At 32.2% G+C, this 17,566-nt stretch overlaps 1 protein-coding gene and 1 non-coding gene across 3 annotated transcripts in view; both read right to left on the bottom strand.

Moving 5' to 3' along the window:
* The window catches only part of LOC117166763 (dual specificity calcium/calmodulin-dependent 3',5'-cyclic nucleotide phosphodiesterase 1A), a 101,524-nt gene that overhangs the window by 17,895 nt on the left and 66,063 nt on the right, over window positions 1–17,566 (bottom strand). The window contains exons 2-5 of one of the 2 annotated variants that reach the window (XM_033351048.2): window positions 4,808–4,963; window positions 4,033–4,243; window positions 2,980–3,093; window positions 1,152–1,304 (exon numbers count right to left, since the gene is read on the bottom strand). In XM_033351048.2, coding sequence (XP_033206939.1) covers window positions 1,152–1,304; window positions 2,980–3,093; window positions 4,033–4,243; window positions 4,808–4,963 — 634 coding nt within the window. The remainder of the gene's footprint in view (window positions 1–1,151; window positions 1,305–2,979; window positions 3,094–4,032; window positions 4,244–4,807; window positions 4,964–17,566) is intronic. The other variant, XM_076627799.1, reaches the window with a different exon arrangement.
* TRNAT-CGU (transfer RNA threonine (anticodon CGU)) lies at window positions 2,356–2,427 on the bottom strand. Its single transcript has one exon. It is a non-coding gene; the product is annotated as a tRNA-Thr (tRNA).

Raw genomic sequence — 17,566 nt, 5'->3', positions numbered from 1 at the left:
ATTTGGCTGTAGGAGGTAGAACGTAATTTCTTGCATGTGTGTTTATTCAGAAAATCTAAAACTAATATGTCATCAGTTTTAACTTCGCAGCATGATATAGTTTCGCTATATAGTCGCTAGACCTATCTAAACCTAAACTTATCACATATTAACATTCGTGCATTGCAGATATGTGCAAATTGGTAAGGAACGATACGATAGTTCCGAAGATACTATAAACTTGACTAACGATCGACACACATTAATTCCTGTGCAAAATGTCTACACTACCTATTTAGTACAAAGCCAAAACTACATATATGTTGACTAGAAGAAAACGTAGTATGTATGTATGTATATAGATCTGCGGTGCAACGCTGGGGGAGCGAAATCGCATTGGAAAATCTCACACTTTAGATTTAATTATCGGGCGGTAAATTAAAAATATCTTAAACGCGAACTTCACCATTGAAATCGGTTTTCATCGAATAAACTTCATTCCGAGAAATAAATATAATTCTATATATTACGGGTTCTTATCTTTAGGTTCGAAAAAATAAATGAAGAATCATTGTTACGAGAACTCAAATACTACAATATAAAAATATAGTGAAAAAATCAATTACAAAAAATCAGATAGTTATGAGAAATATATAAGAAACAATAATTATAACAATTAGTTATAAAGATATAATGGAAAATAATTAAAAAAGATAATTATAATACCACTAAAGAATAAAAGAGAGAAACATGAAAAAACAAAGTCAACTTCACACCCATAAGAAAATCGTTTCTCAAGATCCTTCGACCGAAGAAAAACATCCCGTGTCAGCTTTTCGCTTTCACCCCCCCTCGTTGCCTTCATTTTTCACTATCAGAGACCGGTCGATCGAATCGGTCTGGAATTCGGTATGGTTCACGGGATAAGGTTCGATTCCCCTTAGACGCTAATGATCAGAGCAGACGACGCATGATCGTGACCCTTAACAACGAACTCCATGAGATCGAGAAAAGATGTCAACACGTGAAGGGGAGAGAACGACAGAAACATGGCGGATGTCTGGGTTGATAGGTTCTTGAAGGATGTTTGATTTTCGAAGGGTCGAAGAAGGGGGCGGGGGTAGAGGCGGTGAACAAGTCGTGTGAGGTCGGAAATGTGAATATTTCGCAACCTTGCCCATACGGGGGTGCGAAGCTTCCGTTTCTGGGTTACCACCGCGTGGCCCTGTTGTCCATCCGAGTCCAAGCCGCTCCCCAGGGATGCAGATGACAGGCTCGCACCCCTACGCGATGACCGAGAGCACTCAACCCCTCCTGAATTCACCCTGCGGTACTGCTTGTTAGTGCATGTGTCAAGTAGGGAACAGAACAGTAGAATATTACACTTTTTCTTTATTTATAATCATTAGCATTATAGCGCCGCCATACGGAGAGGACATAAGCCGATTAGCTTGGTTCGAATCGATGTCGCTATTCCCCTTGGGATACCTGTTTCTAAGAAATAATTATTACACGGTCGAGGGGTTAACAAGAATCTGGTCGCGCCGATATAGACTCTGGAAAGATCACGGTTAGGTGAATTATGTAGTTTCGAACTGTAGACTGGTGCAGACACAAGGATTCTTCAAGCCTCTCGTCGGTCGTTGCTGCTGGAATATGTTAATCGTGATATACGCAAATATTCAAATTAAACGAGGAACGTCAGTGGAAATTGACATAGATAGGAGATTATCATGGCTGTATTTTAAATTGAGTATTTTTATATCGTAGTCGCCAGCTAGTATCGAGTTTATGGTAAGAATTCATGGATAATCTTAGTAGAAAATACGTCGCATTAAAAAATAGTTTGCACGTCGTATTATGGTTTTCTCGTCTTGTTGGATGTGTTGAAAAATTGCATAGATCGTTTAAAAAATATGCGGATGTTTCTCGACGGGAATGGCTTTCACGGTAATGTGAGCCTCAAGTTGGACTGACTGCTTTGTCGGCGTGGGTAACGCTGTTATTTTATCAATTTCGATATTTAAACGAAATGAGAAAAATGAGAAAAGAAGAGAATGAAAAAGAACGTCAGGAGTATGAAACATATTGACTTTTTATTTGACTAATATAAAGAAACAACTTCGATCTATAAATCATTGTAATGTAATAAATCAATGTAATGATAATGCGAAGTAAATATAAGCGTAAAAAGGACGATTTGGAATGTTAAAGACATAGAACTGCGTGAGAAATACGATCACAAACAGCTCAAATAATGATACAACATTTATAAAAAGAATTGTTAAAACAGTTGTGAAAAATGATGAATATTTCGTCGACGAATGTTGAGAAATTTTTGCGATATACGGAAAGAAAAAAAAGAAAAAATTCAATTGCCTCCTGTGAGGATTGAACTCACGACCCCTGGTTTACGAGACCAGTGCTCTACCACTGAGCTAAAGAGGCATTTCTGTTATCCTTACTGCTCGAATCCATAGTCATAATACAATTCTATATTTTTATCAAAATTACGAATACATAGTTTTTCTTATCGTTTTAAATAATATATACAATATACAAATATAATACATTACACTTACGTATTCAAAGATATAATTTATTACTTTTTCATATAATGTCGTGTTTTCAAGGGTCGTGAGTCATACAAAATATCATATATCATACAAAATCCAGATAAACATATTATTAATCGTTAGACATCGATAATAATAATTATGGCAATAATAACGAATAAATTACAAATTCGTCAATGATCGATTAATCGTGTTGCCTAGAAGTCAAATTATTAAATTTGATTAGATGAATATACTTAGGGGTAGATGTGCGCAATTTAATATGAAATTTCAAATTTTTTGATGGTACACACAAGATATAAATATAAATCTTCGCGAAGAAGTTGTGGTCTGCATGTAGCTATAACGGAAACAACTAACACGATATTATTAAAGGTGAAATTTACAGAAGAGATTATCAATTAACATTCTGAACGAAACTTACTTGGTTTCATCGAGGAAGACAGCTTCGAGTACGCGTGCCGCGTAGTGTAAATTTCGTTGAAGTAATTCTGCAGATATTTCGCCATGTTGAAGCTGCCTCAGTAAGCATCTCAATCTGTAACAGAAATTAATATTTTACGTGTTATAAATATTTGAAAGTCACTATTACTATTAATAAATTTACCGTGTTATAGAAGATAAGATTTCAAACGATTATATCAATCTTCTTTTGCTCCTGATGGTCTAATTCTACTTAAAATATAATATTTTGTCACAGTAAGAGATCGTACTTAATGCATACAACGTATCGAGTAACGTATACAATAAAAAAAGGATGATATCAAACACAAGTAACACGTCATAATTCGTTATATTTTGAATTCAATTCTGCACAATATAAAAATCAATGTTGTGATTGTGTGCGTAAATTCGTAGCTATGTTTTCAAAATATATAAGCATTTTCTAGACAAAAGCTTGAAAAAGCTTGAAAAATGTTGCGTTATTTAATATTTTGCACGAGTGGGAATAAGCTTTGAAATTCGTACTTTTGTATCATCGAAACAATGCGTAGTTATATTAACCGCGCACCATGATATTTCAGAAGAATACTGCATTCAAATGGAAAAGAGAAATTGAATTCATTTCTATTTTACATCGAAACGTACTTCGTGTATTCTAGTAATTGCGTTCTTGAAATAACGAAATAATAAAATAACGAAAAAATGTTGAAATCATCTTAAAAAGGAACTATTTTTATTTCCTTTTAGTTTCCAACTTAATTCTTCTAAATTAAATCCATCAATTTCCAGGACGCGATTTTTGTATGTTTTTTAAGTACTCAGTTAAATATTATTTTACCTCTCGATTCAATTGTTATTCTACCTGTAATGGCTTTTTACATTTTATTTCGTTTCCCATATGTATTTTGATATTTACGAACGTGTGCAATTATGTAAATTGACACGAAATGATGGAACAGAAATATATGAGATACGCTTCGAAAAGGATGGAAGAACACTGGCATAGAGGAAAATAGTATCGCGGAAGCCATACCTGAGAGCAGCCTTGTCGCAAGCATCGGGGGTGTCAACGGCAGGAAGCGAGTCCGTCGTTAGATCGACATTATCAAGGATCTCATCAAGGTCCACGGACTGGCTTGACGAAAGAGTGTCAGGACTGTGCGGCGGCGGAGAACTTTCGAAACTTCCGCCGATACTCTTACTCTTACCAGAACTTCGACGTACTATCGTTAATGTGCCTTGTTCTGGAACATAAAAGACACGAATATATTAAATAATTACACGATACTGCGTACATCCCATAAAGGAAAAAATTCTACATTCGAAACGCTTGATCATCGCTGAAGGAAGATGACTTTCCTTTCTGGATCTAACACGAGCTCCGATAATGTGATTATAAAAATTTCGTTGAAACTTGGCCGAACGATGACTTTTAAATATATTTTATCGCAATTTCCTACGCGTATAGAAATAGTCATATCGAAATTAATTACGTAATTCAATTATCATAATGTAATGAGACTAATTGTAAGCTATATTCCAAACGAAAAATCTATCTATTATCGATATACTTGATCGAATGAAATTTACGACTCTAACATATGTGATAAAATTTATCAAATGTGTAGATTTTGTATAGAAATTCTGATTCAATTTAAAGCATCGGAACTTTCTATGTACATCGCAAGATTTATTGAAATTTATTGCAAATGTTCGTTATTTAATCACCATGATGTTATTAACCTTATAAAGTAATCCTATAAAGGTCTTAATATACTATACAACAATCGTGTTATAGAGTCACTTACTCGATAGCTGGCCATTCCGACCAGGCGAGGAAGGGTTGTGCAATCGAGACGACGTTGTACTAGTGCAGCTTGTAGTTGCATTAACGTTTGGAGATGCACCGGGTGAGGACACTGCAATATCGTCTCTCGTGACTCTTCGATCCGGTGGAGATGCAACTGCAATTCAATGAACAAGTATAAATTACTACTAATGCAATATTAATGTAACATATATTTATTAATGTAAATTTTCATCGATTTATCGTCAATTTATAACGGTACATTTATTTCGGTTTAGTCTTCGTTTTGTTGCCTATTGATTATGTATGTAGTATTATTTCAAATGGTAACAAGAGGGAGATGCTGCTAATTTTATATAATTCAGGAATAACATACATATGTATAGTAGCCTCGATGATTTAAAGACGGGGAAAATTAATACTATTAAAATTGAAATTTCATTTTATGATTATCGCAATATCCTTTTTCGTAGATACTATTTTTCATTTTATCATTGAACAATGAAGGATTACTTCAAGATGTTATATCGATCTATTTACTTTTTTTCTCTTCTATAAGAGTTCATATATTATGCGCTAATTATTAGAATAATTAGAAAATTTCTTGCTCATGATATTTCGATATTTGATAATACAATATTCTTATCTTAAAGCAGTTATCGCACGTACAGAAAAAGGGATAAAGTAAAATAGATTATTTAGATATCAAGCCACCAAGAAAAGAATTGAAAGTGAATGAAAGTGAATATTTACGACATTTTATTGTCGGTGCGTGTATCAAGAGGAAAACGTTCTAGCAAGTCAGTGAAGATTATAATTAATGGGAATATTTCCGCATGGAATGAATGATGATTAGGTAGAAGTAAGGATAATTCGGAGTCCATTCGAAAGCGACAAACCGTCAGGATAATCACTCTAATTGATTGATCAAACAGACGTGAAAACAACAGGTCCGCATAGCGGAATTCGGTGGAAGAGCTATCGATTCGTGCTGGATGTCTGTGGATAACAAATTAGGCCTGCAGCAGTCCAATCAATTGTGCTCGGCTTACAATGCTATCACATTGCATCTGATAGTAGTTATGGGAAAATTAGGTAGAAATATGATAGAAATTAGGGAAACTTGAGGTTTCATCATTTTCTTTGTGCATTTTTTCTTCATTTAATTTAGAATATTTATAACTTTAAATATTTCAACGTATTTCAACATGAACAAATACTAGATAGAACATTTTAAGAATGTTATAATGCTTTAAATCAATATAACAATTTAAAGCAATCTTTATATTATATTAGATATTTTAAATCTAGAAAACATTCTGCTATTCTTTTCATTATCGTATCTTACAATATTTTTGAATTATTACAATTGCTAGCGACATTTCACTTGTTATCTTTGATATAGAAATTATCTTAAGTGTTAAGTATCTAACATGTTATATCGCATAATTTCCTGTTATACAATGTTCTTTTGTGCAATCGTGCAATGGATAACAGAGGAAATTTATCGCGCCACAAGAAATTGATAACATCATTATAACCGGATTATTTTTAGGGCTGCAAAAGAGTTACCGTATTGCAAAATAGAATCGCTTTACGCTGTTACTTTGTGCTATCAATGAAATGAAATTCTAGCGTCATTTCTAGTGATGTATTACCTGTACCTAATTAACAGTTTTACTTTTCCAGGTTCCCGTGTGGTTAGTTTTATCGCGCCGGATACCTAATCAACCTAAGTATTACTATTTCGAAGCGTGCAACTCGCAATCATGTTCGTAATAACGTTTACTTCGTTTCTAATTAATCAGAGTCATTCTCGCGAACTCATTTTACTTTCAACTAACCCGTTCTTGTTTCTTTAATAAAAATTTGTTAATAAATTTTGGAAGATGCCAAAACTTTTAAAAGAAAGCAACGAGAAATGCTCTGACATATCGCAGCGTCTTAGGTTGCTTTACTTTCTTTTAAACGGAGAAGAGCAAAGAGGAATGCTCAAAAAGTTAAAAAAGTTCCAACGATTATGGTTCTGGTCTAAAGTTATTTAAAATGAACATGCCATGGATTTTAGGTGAAAATTTTAAACAGAATATTAATAGTAGAAGCAGGAATGTTTGGAAAATGGAATTTTTGGATAATTAAGTTTCCTTTTCTTTCTGTTTCAAGTGCTTTATGTTAATACTTTGCAAGAAATTGTCAGAAGGATTGTTGATTCTTTTTGATATGAATAAATTATACTGACACACTTGATTCATACTAACATTGATTCAACGAGTGCATGAACTTTGATGTTCATTCGTGCCCATTTCAATTTACATCTCATGTAAATCTAAAAATTGAGTTGAATCGAAACTCTTTTCGATATTTCAATGAAATTTTCTATACAAACCAGTATCCGTTTATTAATTCAGCTCTATCGAAACTGAATGCCTAAATAGACAAGTTGAAATAACTTGTTCTGAATGAGATTTTGAAAACAGCTGACGCGTATTCTACGAAGCTAAGATTTATAGAATTAGAGCGAACATTTTATACGCTATATGTGTATACGATGTAATTCAATTCATCTTCCTTTATTAAACTATTAATAAACTGGTTAAACATAAGCTGAAGGATTCTGCAATTTTTAGAATATTCTGAATTTAATATTTCGTTTGAAAGTTATTCTTTCAGTCTCTTCTAAAATCAATTCTGAATTTAAACCAGCAGCATCGATAACCCGTAACCTGATATCCTTTGATCCTATAGAATCTGAAAAATATTTATTCGATGATAAGAAACATTTTCGAAGATTTTCCACGTGAATTTCTTTATGTTATTTTCATTTTGTAAACGTTTCAGCCTTATCTCGGTACTTACAATAAAAAATATGTATCAAGTTACGTATAATTGATTATAGTATAAAAAAAGCAAGCAGTAGTTTAGAAAAATGCTATATGCTATCAATAATATAAGTATATAAACATCTAGTTCTTTTAAAGATTTACTTTTCGGTAATTAAACGTCGCATTTCTATCGATGTCCTGTTTCTTCTAGGGTTTCGTAAATTTTCATTGGCGCTTAAATAACCGTAATAAATACATTTAATTGTTTCCACGATAGCGATCAAGACAAACTGCTTTTAAATCTAAACATATGACTGGAAAGACGCAGTAGGTCGCTCTCGACTTAAGCATTCAATAAATTGTACCAACTGGAAATCGAGAAGATTGAGTCGCCAGCATGGCTCGCTTGAATTTCGTGATTCATGGCTGACGATAGTGACCCGATCAAGTTCCGCTCCAATGAATCGTGGATCCATGCAAATTTCTGTCCGTTACGGCACGTGTAATGAAAATACAATTATGTGGTTCTATAGTACTTATTATGCATCCTCGGTTACAGTTATCACGAATCAATGCACGTTCTCAATACTGACTGTGTTAGTATCGGTGATTGAAATCGTGTAATTGCGTCCAAATAGACGACATTTGTTTAGTGCTTATCGGAATTTGTTACAAATGAAATGATTTTTTTATTCGAATTTTTTTTAAATACAAATTATTAAAACTTGAAATGATCTGCAAATTTTTGGACAGTGATTTAAGGTTGCGAAGAAAGGGAAAAAATATATACAAATTTTTCGAATCTATATAAGGCGCATAAATTTTTTATTAAAATATTCGACTATGTAACGAAGTCTAAAATTCAAATAAACATAATTTCGCTCATTTAGTTTCGGTGTTATTATAGAATCTAATTTATGTAAACTCGTTCGTTACATCTTCATTACTTGTTTATATCACATCTATCACTCTGCTGTAAGTAATTAAGAGAAAGAAAAGACAAAATGTGAACGTGAACTTATACTAGTTGGAGTTGAACGTAAGGATTTCTAGACGAGTAAGATGGTTTCCAGACATTCTGTCTGCTGGATGTTGACTCTTGAGACGGCCACTTCACTTCTACTTTAAAACTAACCTTGCGCTTCTCTGCAGTCGTTTTTTGCGTATAAAAGCATGAAGTAATCGGCTGTATCTATTGGCCAACCCTCTACCTCATGAAATTGCAATTTTTGACCAGTGTTTACTTTCTTTATCGATCGATGAAATTTTGCATAAAATTCAAAATTTTTGATAGATATATTACAATAAATTTTGGATACTTTTAATTTCTATTGTAATATATGAATGTACAAAGTCTTAAATAATAATTATATTGTCAACGGCATAGCACGCGTAAAAGATACGTTTTTGCACTTTATGAACGTTAAACAAAAACGAGTATTTCTTTCCAATTTTCTTTTTTTTTTTTTTTTTTTTACAGTCGAGGAAATTGAATTTTCAAAGGTGCAGCTTCAGAGGGATCTTGTCAAAAGGTGCGGTTTAAAAAAGTGCATTGGCACGTAGTGAATCTGGTTTAAAGCTCGACGCGTCACGTAGAACCAGTCTATAACGTGTACGTCGAAAACACTTTAGTCGTTGTATTATGCTAAACAATTTGCGCTTTCGGCGTGTTACGTTAATTAAACCGATATTACTATTTCAGCGGACAATATAAATGAAAATGCGTTTGTTGCTAACGTGTATACATATCTACATATATTACGTAGAATTGAGAAAAGTGTCGTTTATATCGAGGCAAACAATTTTTGCTCGAGTATAATTACATATTTGACTAATAAATTTTGTGGAACAAAAATGTGTGAAAATTCTCATGTTTTGTTTTTAAACAGCTAATAGTCCTGTGAACATGACTTCACGGACTACTTTCTACAAGTCTAAGGTCAAGACAGTTTAGTTTCCAAATACAGTATTATTCAAATAATATTATTTAAGATTAAGTAACAATTCATTTCACAAATGGAACAAAACATTTATCTGAATAAAAGTATATTTTGATAATACCAAATCTTGGTTCGTTTCATTAGTTGGAAATACAGTGTAAAAAATCTGTATCTAAAGGGATACTAAAGTGCAACTAGAACGTGATGCATTATACTTTATACCTTTTGAAGAGAATTTAGCAAACATCCTGCGAACGAATTTGCCCGACACAGATAAAATTATCCATTGTATTGTAAGGTGCTGGAATGGAAATAAATAGGGCTACAAATGACGAAACTAAAATTTTATAGTAAACAATGTTTTCGTTTACCAAAATGTTATTTATTGACAAACTATTACAAAACTTATTTATTACCTGTTTACGATATTTTTATTTTAATATTTCAAAGACCTTTTGACAATAAAAAATTACAAAAAACTATAAAAGGAATTATATATTTTAAGCAGAAAAGGCTGTAAGTGTCAGTACAGATTTTCTTACCTGATGGGATAATCGAAATGTATAATTTATCTACGAACATGTTCTCTCATGTGATAACACTTTCCTTCATATTTACTGATATTGATCTTCACACAAACTATCTTTTCGAGGAAAAAAGTTCTTTTTTAATTTTTTCAAAAATAGCTATTACAGCTTTTACTTCCACCGTTCAATTTTAGTTTCAGGAGGAAGACTGTGAAATTGTATCCCCATCTGTTTGTCCACCGATTTAATGGATCGTCGTCAGTTGCGTTTATGTCCCTTGAGAGTGCCGAATGTCTCGTAAAACCGAAAAGTTTTTAAGGCTCGCGATGCGTGCGCTGATATTTTGCACATGGGATTTTCATCGTTCGATAAAGGAAGCTTTATCGAATTTTGCTTGCTTGGCAGGTAAATACAACGCTGCCTGTGTAGTTGAAAATTAATTATTATTTCCAACAGCGCAGCGTTTCGAACGACATACTTTTCACGTTTTAGCTCATGTATTTTATTTATCGTATCTCATACCTTGTGCTTCATATTTGGTATTACACTACGGTTGAAGCATGACAAACGGGAGATATGTAAAAATAAATAGAGATATAAATGTGTATTATATTTCAATGCCATTATTCAGTTGTCATATCAGGCAAGCAATCGAACCGATACAAGTAAATATAAAAAGAAATTTAATATTAATAATATCAGAGGTCAATAACATCAGACGATGGAAATTATTTCCTCTTATTATTACATAATAGAATTGCCAAGTGTGTTACAATATTGTTATTGCATAATAAAGATTATATTATCACTATGATTTTTAAAAAGAGATATCAAATACTGAAAGCAACTGGAAGATTGAAATTATTTTTATTCGATTAAAAGTAATAGAAGTCTTTTAAAAATAAGTATACGTAAATACGTAGTAATTTTGACATTGATTGCAAACGTCGATTACAGAGGGAACCATATAAACACAATTGATTTTATACGTAGAGCTTGTCAAATCCATCTACATATTAATTTCATGCTCCTGTATAATATTTTCCTTTAATGCAATTTTATGGAAATTTCATTTTATTTATTGCCAGTACGAATAGAAACTGACAGCACAATTTTGTTAACGGGATTAGAATTGAGTTTATAACTCAATAACATTAAATAACACAATGCATTGTCCCACGCTGAATAGAACGCAAGAATATCAACTGTACCACAAAAATTTTGCGACCGATATTAGCGACTTTAATATTTCGACCAGGTAGTTCCATTATGATGATTTTCAATCGCGGTCCGGTTCCCGGCGAATGAAACGAGACCGATAAAAATTTTAATGAGAAACTTAATACATATATACATACACAAGCAATAGTAACAATACATATAACGATGAAAAAGTTGAAACGCATAAATTTCAGTTTGATCATCTCCAGTTTGAAGTTTATGTTTGATTCATGCTTTAAGTTTGAAATATTTTTTACTGTATTAGAAGAATTATCAAAGATATTGAATCGAACAAATAAGACGATTAATATAAGACAATATTTTTTGATAGATTAGGTGTTTACGATATCAAAGAGTGTTGATAGGTATTGAAGAAAAATGACAAAAAGAAATAAGAAGAAATTAATGTGGAAGAGATGTAACGCAAAATATATTAAAATAACAATCGTAAAAGGTAAAGCCCTATCTTGTTTGCAAAGCACATGGACGATGCATGCGTGACTTTCAAGTCACAGAGCATTATAGGGGTTAATAAAACAGCTGTTAGTCGTATTTCAGTATGAATCACTGTTACGCAATAAAAGATAATTTACAAGTAATATGTTAGGCTTTATTACGTGGTGTTCGCATAGCCATAGACAAACCATGCTTCACAGACACGGCGAATGAGATTAACTAATTACGCCTGTTCTATGTAACTTTCAACCGACCTCAATAACGTCGTATTCCTGTTACAATCACATGGAAACTAAGTCTGGGCAATTTTAATATAAAGCTGCTTAAAGTAGAACAACTGGCAGGTTGTATATATTTATTTCAATTCATTACATGGTGTAATATGAATACACCATGTAATGAATTGAAATAAATTTGTAATTAATAGGAGAGATAATCGTTGTGAACTTTCCTATATAAATATTTCGTTTCACTAATTTTTTTTTTATATTTCTTAAGAGTTAATCACAACAACGAGTTGAAATAAGTTTTTGATTGAAAAAAGTCACCGTTCAAATCTTTCTTTCGCAAACATTTCCTGGTACTAATTTTCCTCTTACATCGCTTAGGATGTAATTACGGACAATAAAATCCATATTTTAATAAAAAAAATGACTGCAAACATCACAATTTCTGTTTTTCTAAATACTATACTAAAAGAATACGTTAACTTTTTGATCACAACGACAGTTCGCTGGAAGTTTAATTTATAAAGCAAATCATTTCAAATAGCTGAAACATGTGGCTTGTAATCAAAATGCAAATTTGATTATTCATCGATGGACAAATGTTGGCGCCATAACCGTGTGGGACTGTGTATCCATAGAAGATACATCAGTAATGTGCTAAAAGGATTACTATTAATCCCCTGTAATAATAATCATAATCGTCACGAGATATTCTAAAGTTAAATAGCAATCATTTTGCCAAATAATATCGAGCAATGTATCCATCAATTATTAATCTGAAATCTAGACGAATAATGAGATCAAGCTATCAATGATGCTATGATGTACGATCAGCGTGAGGCATAATAAATGTTTCAGTCGCAGTTCTGAAAATACTTGAAAATTTGAACGATACATGTGCGTATATCGGTGCAGATTCTAAGTGTATTATATATTATACGATATAGTTAAGTATATTGTTTTCTTTTATTAGCTGATATTTTTCGAGTCGAACGTTCGGAAAATCGGAATTCTGCTATAGTGAAACTCGAAATACTACGTTCTTAGATTTATTTCAGGCGGATTTTTCATCTTGAAGACCGTATGTAACCACGCCCTATGTCCTTTAACTCTAAGTAATAAATTCTGAGATCACAGGCTTCTTGGATTAATTATGGCGAGTTTCACGACACGATAAAGTTGAAGGTTCTACAGCCTCATAGATGTTGTTGTGTAAAGCAGGTTTTATAGCTTCAAGGTAACCTGTTACTTTCTTTACCATAGGTTCTTGTGTGATCTTAGTTTAATGTAGATTCCAAGAATACCAAGTTACTAAATCATAGATTTCAAACTTCCATGGATAGGGATGGTTACTGATGCGTCTGACGACTTCTGAGTTATATAAAGTGGTTTCCGCATCTCTGTAGATAGTGAGCTTGCGGTTCCACGATCTCGGGTTGTCCAAGACATTGCTAGGTCATTGTGGTGGTCTGTGGCGTATCTTACCGCTTCGGGTGATACGCGAATGCTTGGCTTTACCACGGAGCAGACCGAGCATTGTCCCGCAATCTCGGCGCCTGACGATCGAAGATTTAAGCAGCGGGGTCGAAGATAGGTTATTTTCTCTCATTTCTGTTTCGTAGACCTTCTGTCGTAAATCCTGAAGTTTATGAAACTGGGAAACTCGTGAGATTTAACAAATTTCTTAAATATATCAGCTCTCTGAGTTTTCCATGTTCAAAACTTTTAGACTTAAGTACAGACGTTAAAAAATATTGATCGATCTCCGTCAATTTTAAAATTAGAAAGTCAATATCCTTTAAGAACCCGGAAGTTTTCAAATCGTTCAATGCCTACCTTTTTAGTTGAAAAATGTGGCCAACGATCTGCAATAGATGAACTAAGATTAAACAAGCTAAATTAAGACTTAACTGAAACACGATTATGGTTACGCAATTATGGTAAAATTATCGACGTCGACACACATGACATAAATTGGTCTATAGTTTTGTACATACACTGTCATAAATACGATATTGCTAAAATATCATCGAATAGGGTGATTCTCTTTCCAGCTTTAATATAACTTTTGAAGTTATACCTTAGAAAGGTGTACTTTAATATAACTTCAAAAGTTATATTGAAGTACACCTTTTTTAAATCACTAAATAACGTAAAAATCAGAAAACCTACAACATTGTATTCAATATATTTCTCAATTTTAACTTTCAATTCTTTTTCCAGCTATTTGTTTTCTTAGAATATGAGTCATTATTCACGGGGCAGACTTAAAGTTCGACTATTTGTCATTCGCGTTGAGTCATGACTCGTTACTAACTAGTAATTATTATTGTGACGTCTTTTGGGTACTGCAGACAAAGCGTCTAGTTTAATTAATTCTCCATTCGTACAGTTCGATTAAGCAGGCTCACAGCTAAGGTAAATAAGCTATGAACAGCCTGTTGGATACTCCTTTTGTCGTTGGTGTAAAGGATTGATGTGTTGTGCAGGTTCATAACATCTATTAAGCCTTTGTTCCTCTGTTATCATGCTGAATTGATCTCGGTAATGACACTGACGTTCCATCTCCAATTATCAACTATGTAATTTTCGTTTTGTTCAGGGGAGTGTTGGCAATTAATAACACAGGCATAATACAAGTATCACTTCAATTGAAGTTCCATTCTTCTCTTTTTTCTTTTTTCTAATTATAAAATTTACGAAAATATGAATTTGCAAAATTATCCGCAGTCCATTTACGAGATTAAATAACGATGAAATTAAACAATATATAGCTTCGTAACGAAGAAAGAAAATGGAGGAATCACAAAGATAAAAAAAATGAAACGAAACTGCGTTTCGTACGACTAGTACGCTTATCGGTAAAACATCTGCACACACTAAACGCTGGACAGTAAAGGTCAGGTCAGAGAAGGTATTTGTATGGGCGAGATAGTTAAGCGAGGACTTTTGAGGGTATTGCTTTTGTGTGGATGTCTCTGGTGGTTCGCATACAGTTATACAAAATGTACTTACACAATCAGTACGCATAATCCAATTGTTGCTTGCAAATATTTGTACCAAACTACACGTCGTTCGTATATGTACGTTTATTTATGTAAGAAATTAGATATATATTCTATATATCTAGTCTACGTAGAACTAGACATTCTATCTACGTGCATAATAGTTTTGGTACATATGTGCATACATAGATATGTGACACTTATTAGAATTATTATCTAGAAAATCTCGTTAAGTTCGTGCGATTTAATCGTGATAGCAAATGTTTATATAGTATTAGACAGATTTGATCGCCATGATCCGTAATTCTTTTCTAAATGTATCAGATTACACGTTTACACGAAGATCAACATGCTCTTCGATGTTTTATCAGTTCAAGCTAAGGTATTATCCAATGTAACTTTAATATGATCACGAGTGTTCTTTAACTGATTTTGTAAACATACTGAAAAAATTCCGAATAATCTTAAACAATGTTCGTGCTATGAAAACATAAATAATGTATGAACAATTATGTTACACAGGTAAGTAAGATATTCTGTACGAATAGATAAGTTACTGAAAAGTAATAATTAATGTACCGTAAATTCCATATATGTTTATTCTTCAGAATTACATTTTGTAATTTAGATAACAAATTGTTGGAAAGCAACGTTTAACTTATCGTTAAAAGTACCTCTAATACGGTCAGTTGGATATGTTAAATAGTAAGGAAGGACATAATGAACACAAATACAGCGTAAGGCTACTTGTCTATGTATAGTGCAAAATTTAGTAAGCGAAAAGCGATATGTTATTTCTTTGTTCCTGAAGTACTTCGTACAACACAAAAGCATTACTGTTATGAAATACTGGCAAATTAAAATTCGACAAGAGAAAAGTGAGACAATTACAGAATATAATTGCGTTGACGATAAGTATGAACATTACGAGACATTGTCTATAATCGAAATAGCGAGATTAACACAATTGATATAAAAGATATCCAAGTGTTAGCTACGTAATTAACTGTATCATTAAAACGTTATATATCCAATTCATTGTTTCATAATTGTATCGATCCACGCGAAGAATGAAAATAAAATTTATTATCGTTAGAAGACGATAATAATATTTCGTAACGTAAATTTTTCGTATTACAAAGTCGCAAGAGTCATATTTCGTAACGAAATTATTATCATCGATTTATTAATATCGATTATTATCGTCAGAAGACGATAATAATATTTCGTTACGAAATATGACTCTTGCGACTTTGTAATACGAAAAATTTAATGAATTTAATGAAAAATTTACGAATTTCCCTTTTGCAATTTTATCTTCTTTTAGAGATAATATCATGTATATGTCAAGTTTAAATGAATTAAACGAATAAGTTCGTTATCGATACTAAAATATTTAACACAATTTCTGAACAACGTCGTCGAAAGGTACTCTTCTTTTTGACAATTGCCTATCTTTGAGATGTTATCTCTAATTAATAGCGAAAACAATTTGTAAGCGAAATATTATCGAATAATAATATTTTTCTAAGATACCGTATTTACAGAATTAATTGCCACCTGTATGAATTTTCCTTTCCTTTCTTCGTCGTCGACAGAACGAAAGACATAATTCATAAAATTGAAAAAAGATAAAACTCTAATTTGAATAGAATTAACATATCGATTCCTTGGTGAGTTCTACAGCGAATTAGGTTTTAAGATTTTATGATTTCTCGAATCTAAATTTATGACCTGACATACGGTGCTAATATAATAAATAATCGGGATTCTCTTAAATCCTGAATTGTCTTATTAGAAATACAGAACATGCGTGGAGCTGCTAACGCATCGCATACATCAATGAGTTCTAATGTATTTCGCGATGCTATTGGTAATCCTCATCTTAATGTCGTTCCAATTTATGTTGACGAAATTCTCGGATCGCACAGACCATCGCGTATCATAAATGCTAATTAACTGATTTACAATTTGATCGTACGATAATAATATTTGGATGTCTATAGTACGAAATATATTCAGATCAGATTTATGTGTACATATGCATAAAAAATTCATAGTTTTTAGTTTTTTTTTTTTTGTTTACATATACTTATATTTTAGAATATGTGAATATTCGTACAATTAACATAATCTTTGCGATCATAATAAGAAGATTAAAAAAACATTTAATGGGTTGTTGTATCGAATGTAGATAGAATATTGAATATCAATGAATATAGATGGAAAATAGATAAAATCTATTTAAAATCTACTATATTTTATATTAAAATCTATTTATATTTTGGAGAATATATTTATTTCTTTAAGGTACTTTATTATGTTTCTTGTTATCTGATCTTCCGTTATTACAGCTGTGTATGGTTTTATGCCGCATTTCTTTTTTGTAATACTAATATCGTAGTAAATTAAAAATCTCATTTAGAAAACGTATATTTTTTATATTTAATATTCATAATAGGTGTGCACTTTGATGTAACAAGCTTCTTAAATTTAATATTATGGGAAATAATAATACTCTCGACATTAAAGTTGCAGGTTTGTCTCTTAAATTAGTATGCT

The sequence above is a fragment of the Bombus vancouverensis genome, chromosome 2, assembly GCF_051014615.1.
Source record: "Bombus vancouverensis nearcticus chromosome 2, iyBomVanc1_principal, whole genome shotgun sequence".
Taxonomy (NCBI): domain Eukaryota; kingdom Metazoa; phylum Arthropoda; class Insecta; order Hymenoptera; family Apidae; genus Bombus; species Bombus vancouverensis.
This window is presented reverse-complemented; position numbering and strand designations above follow the sequence as displayed.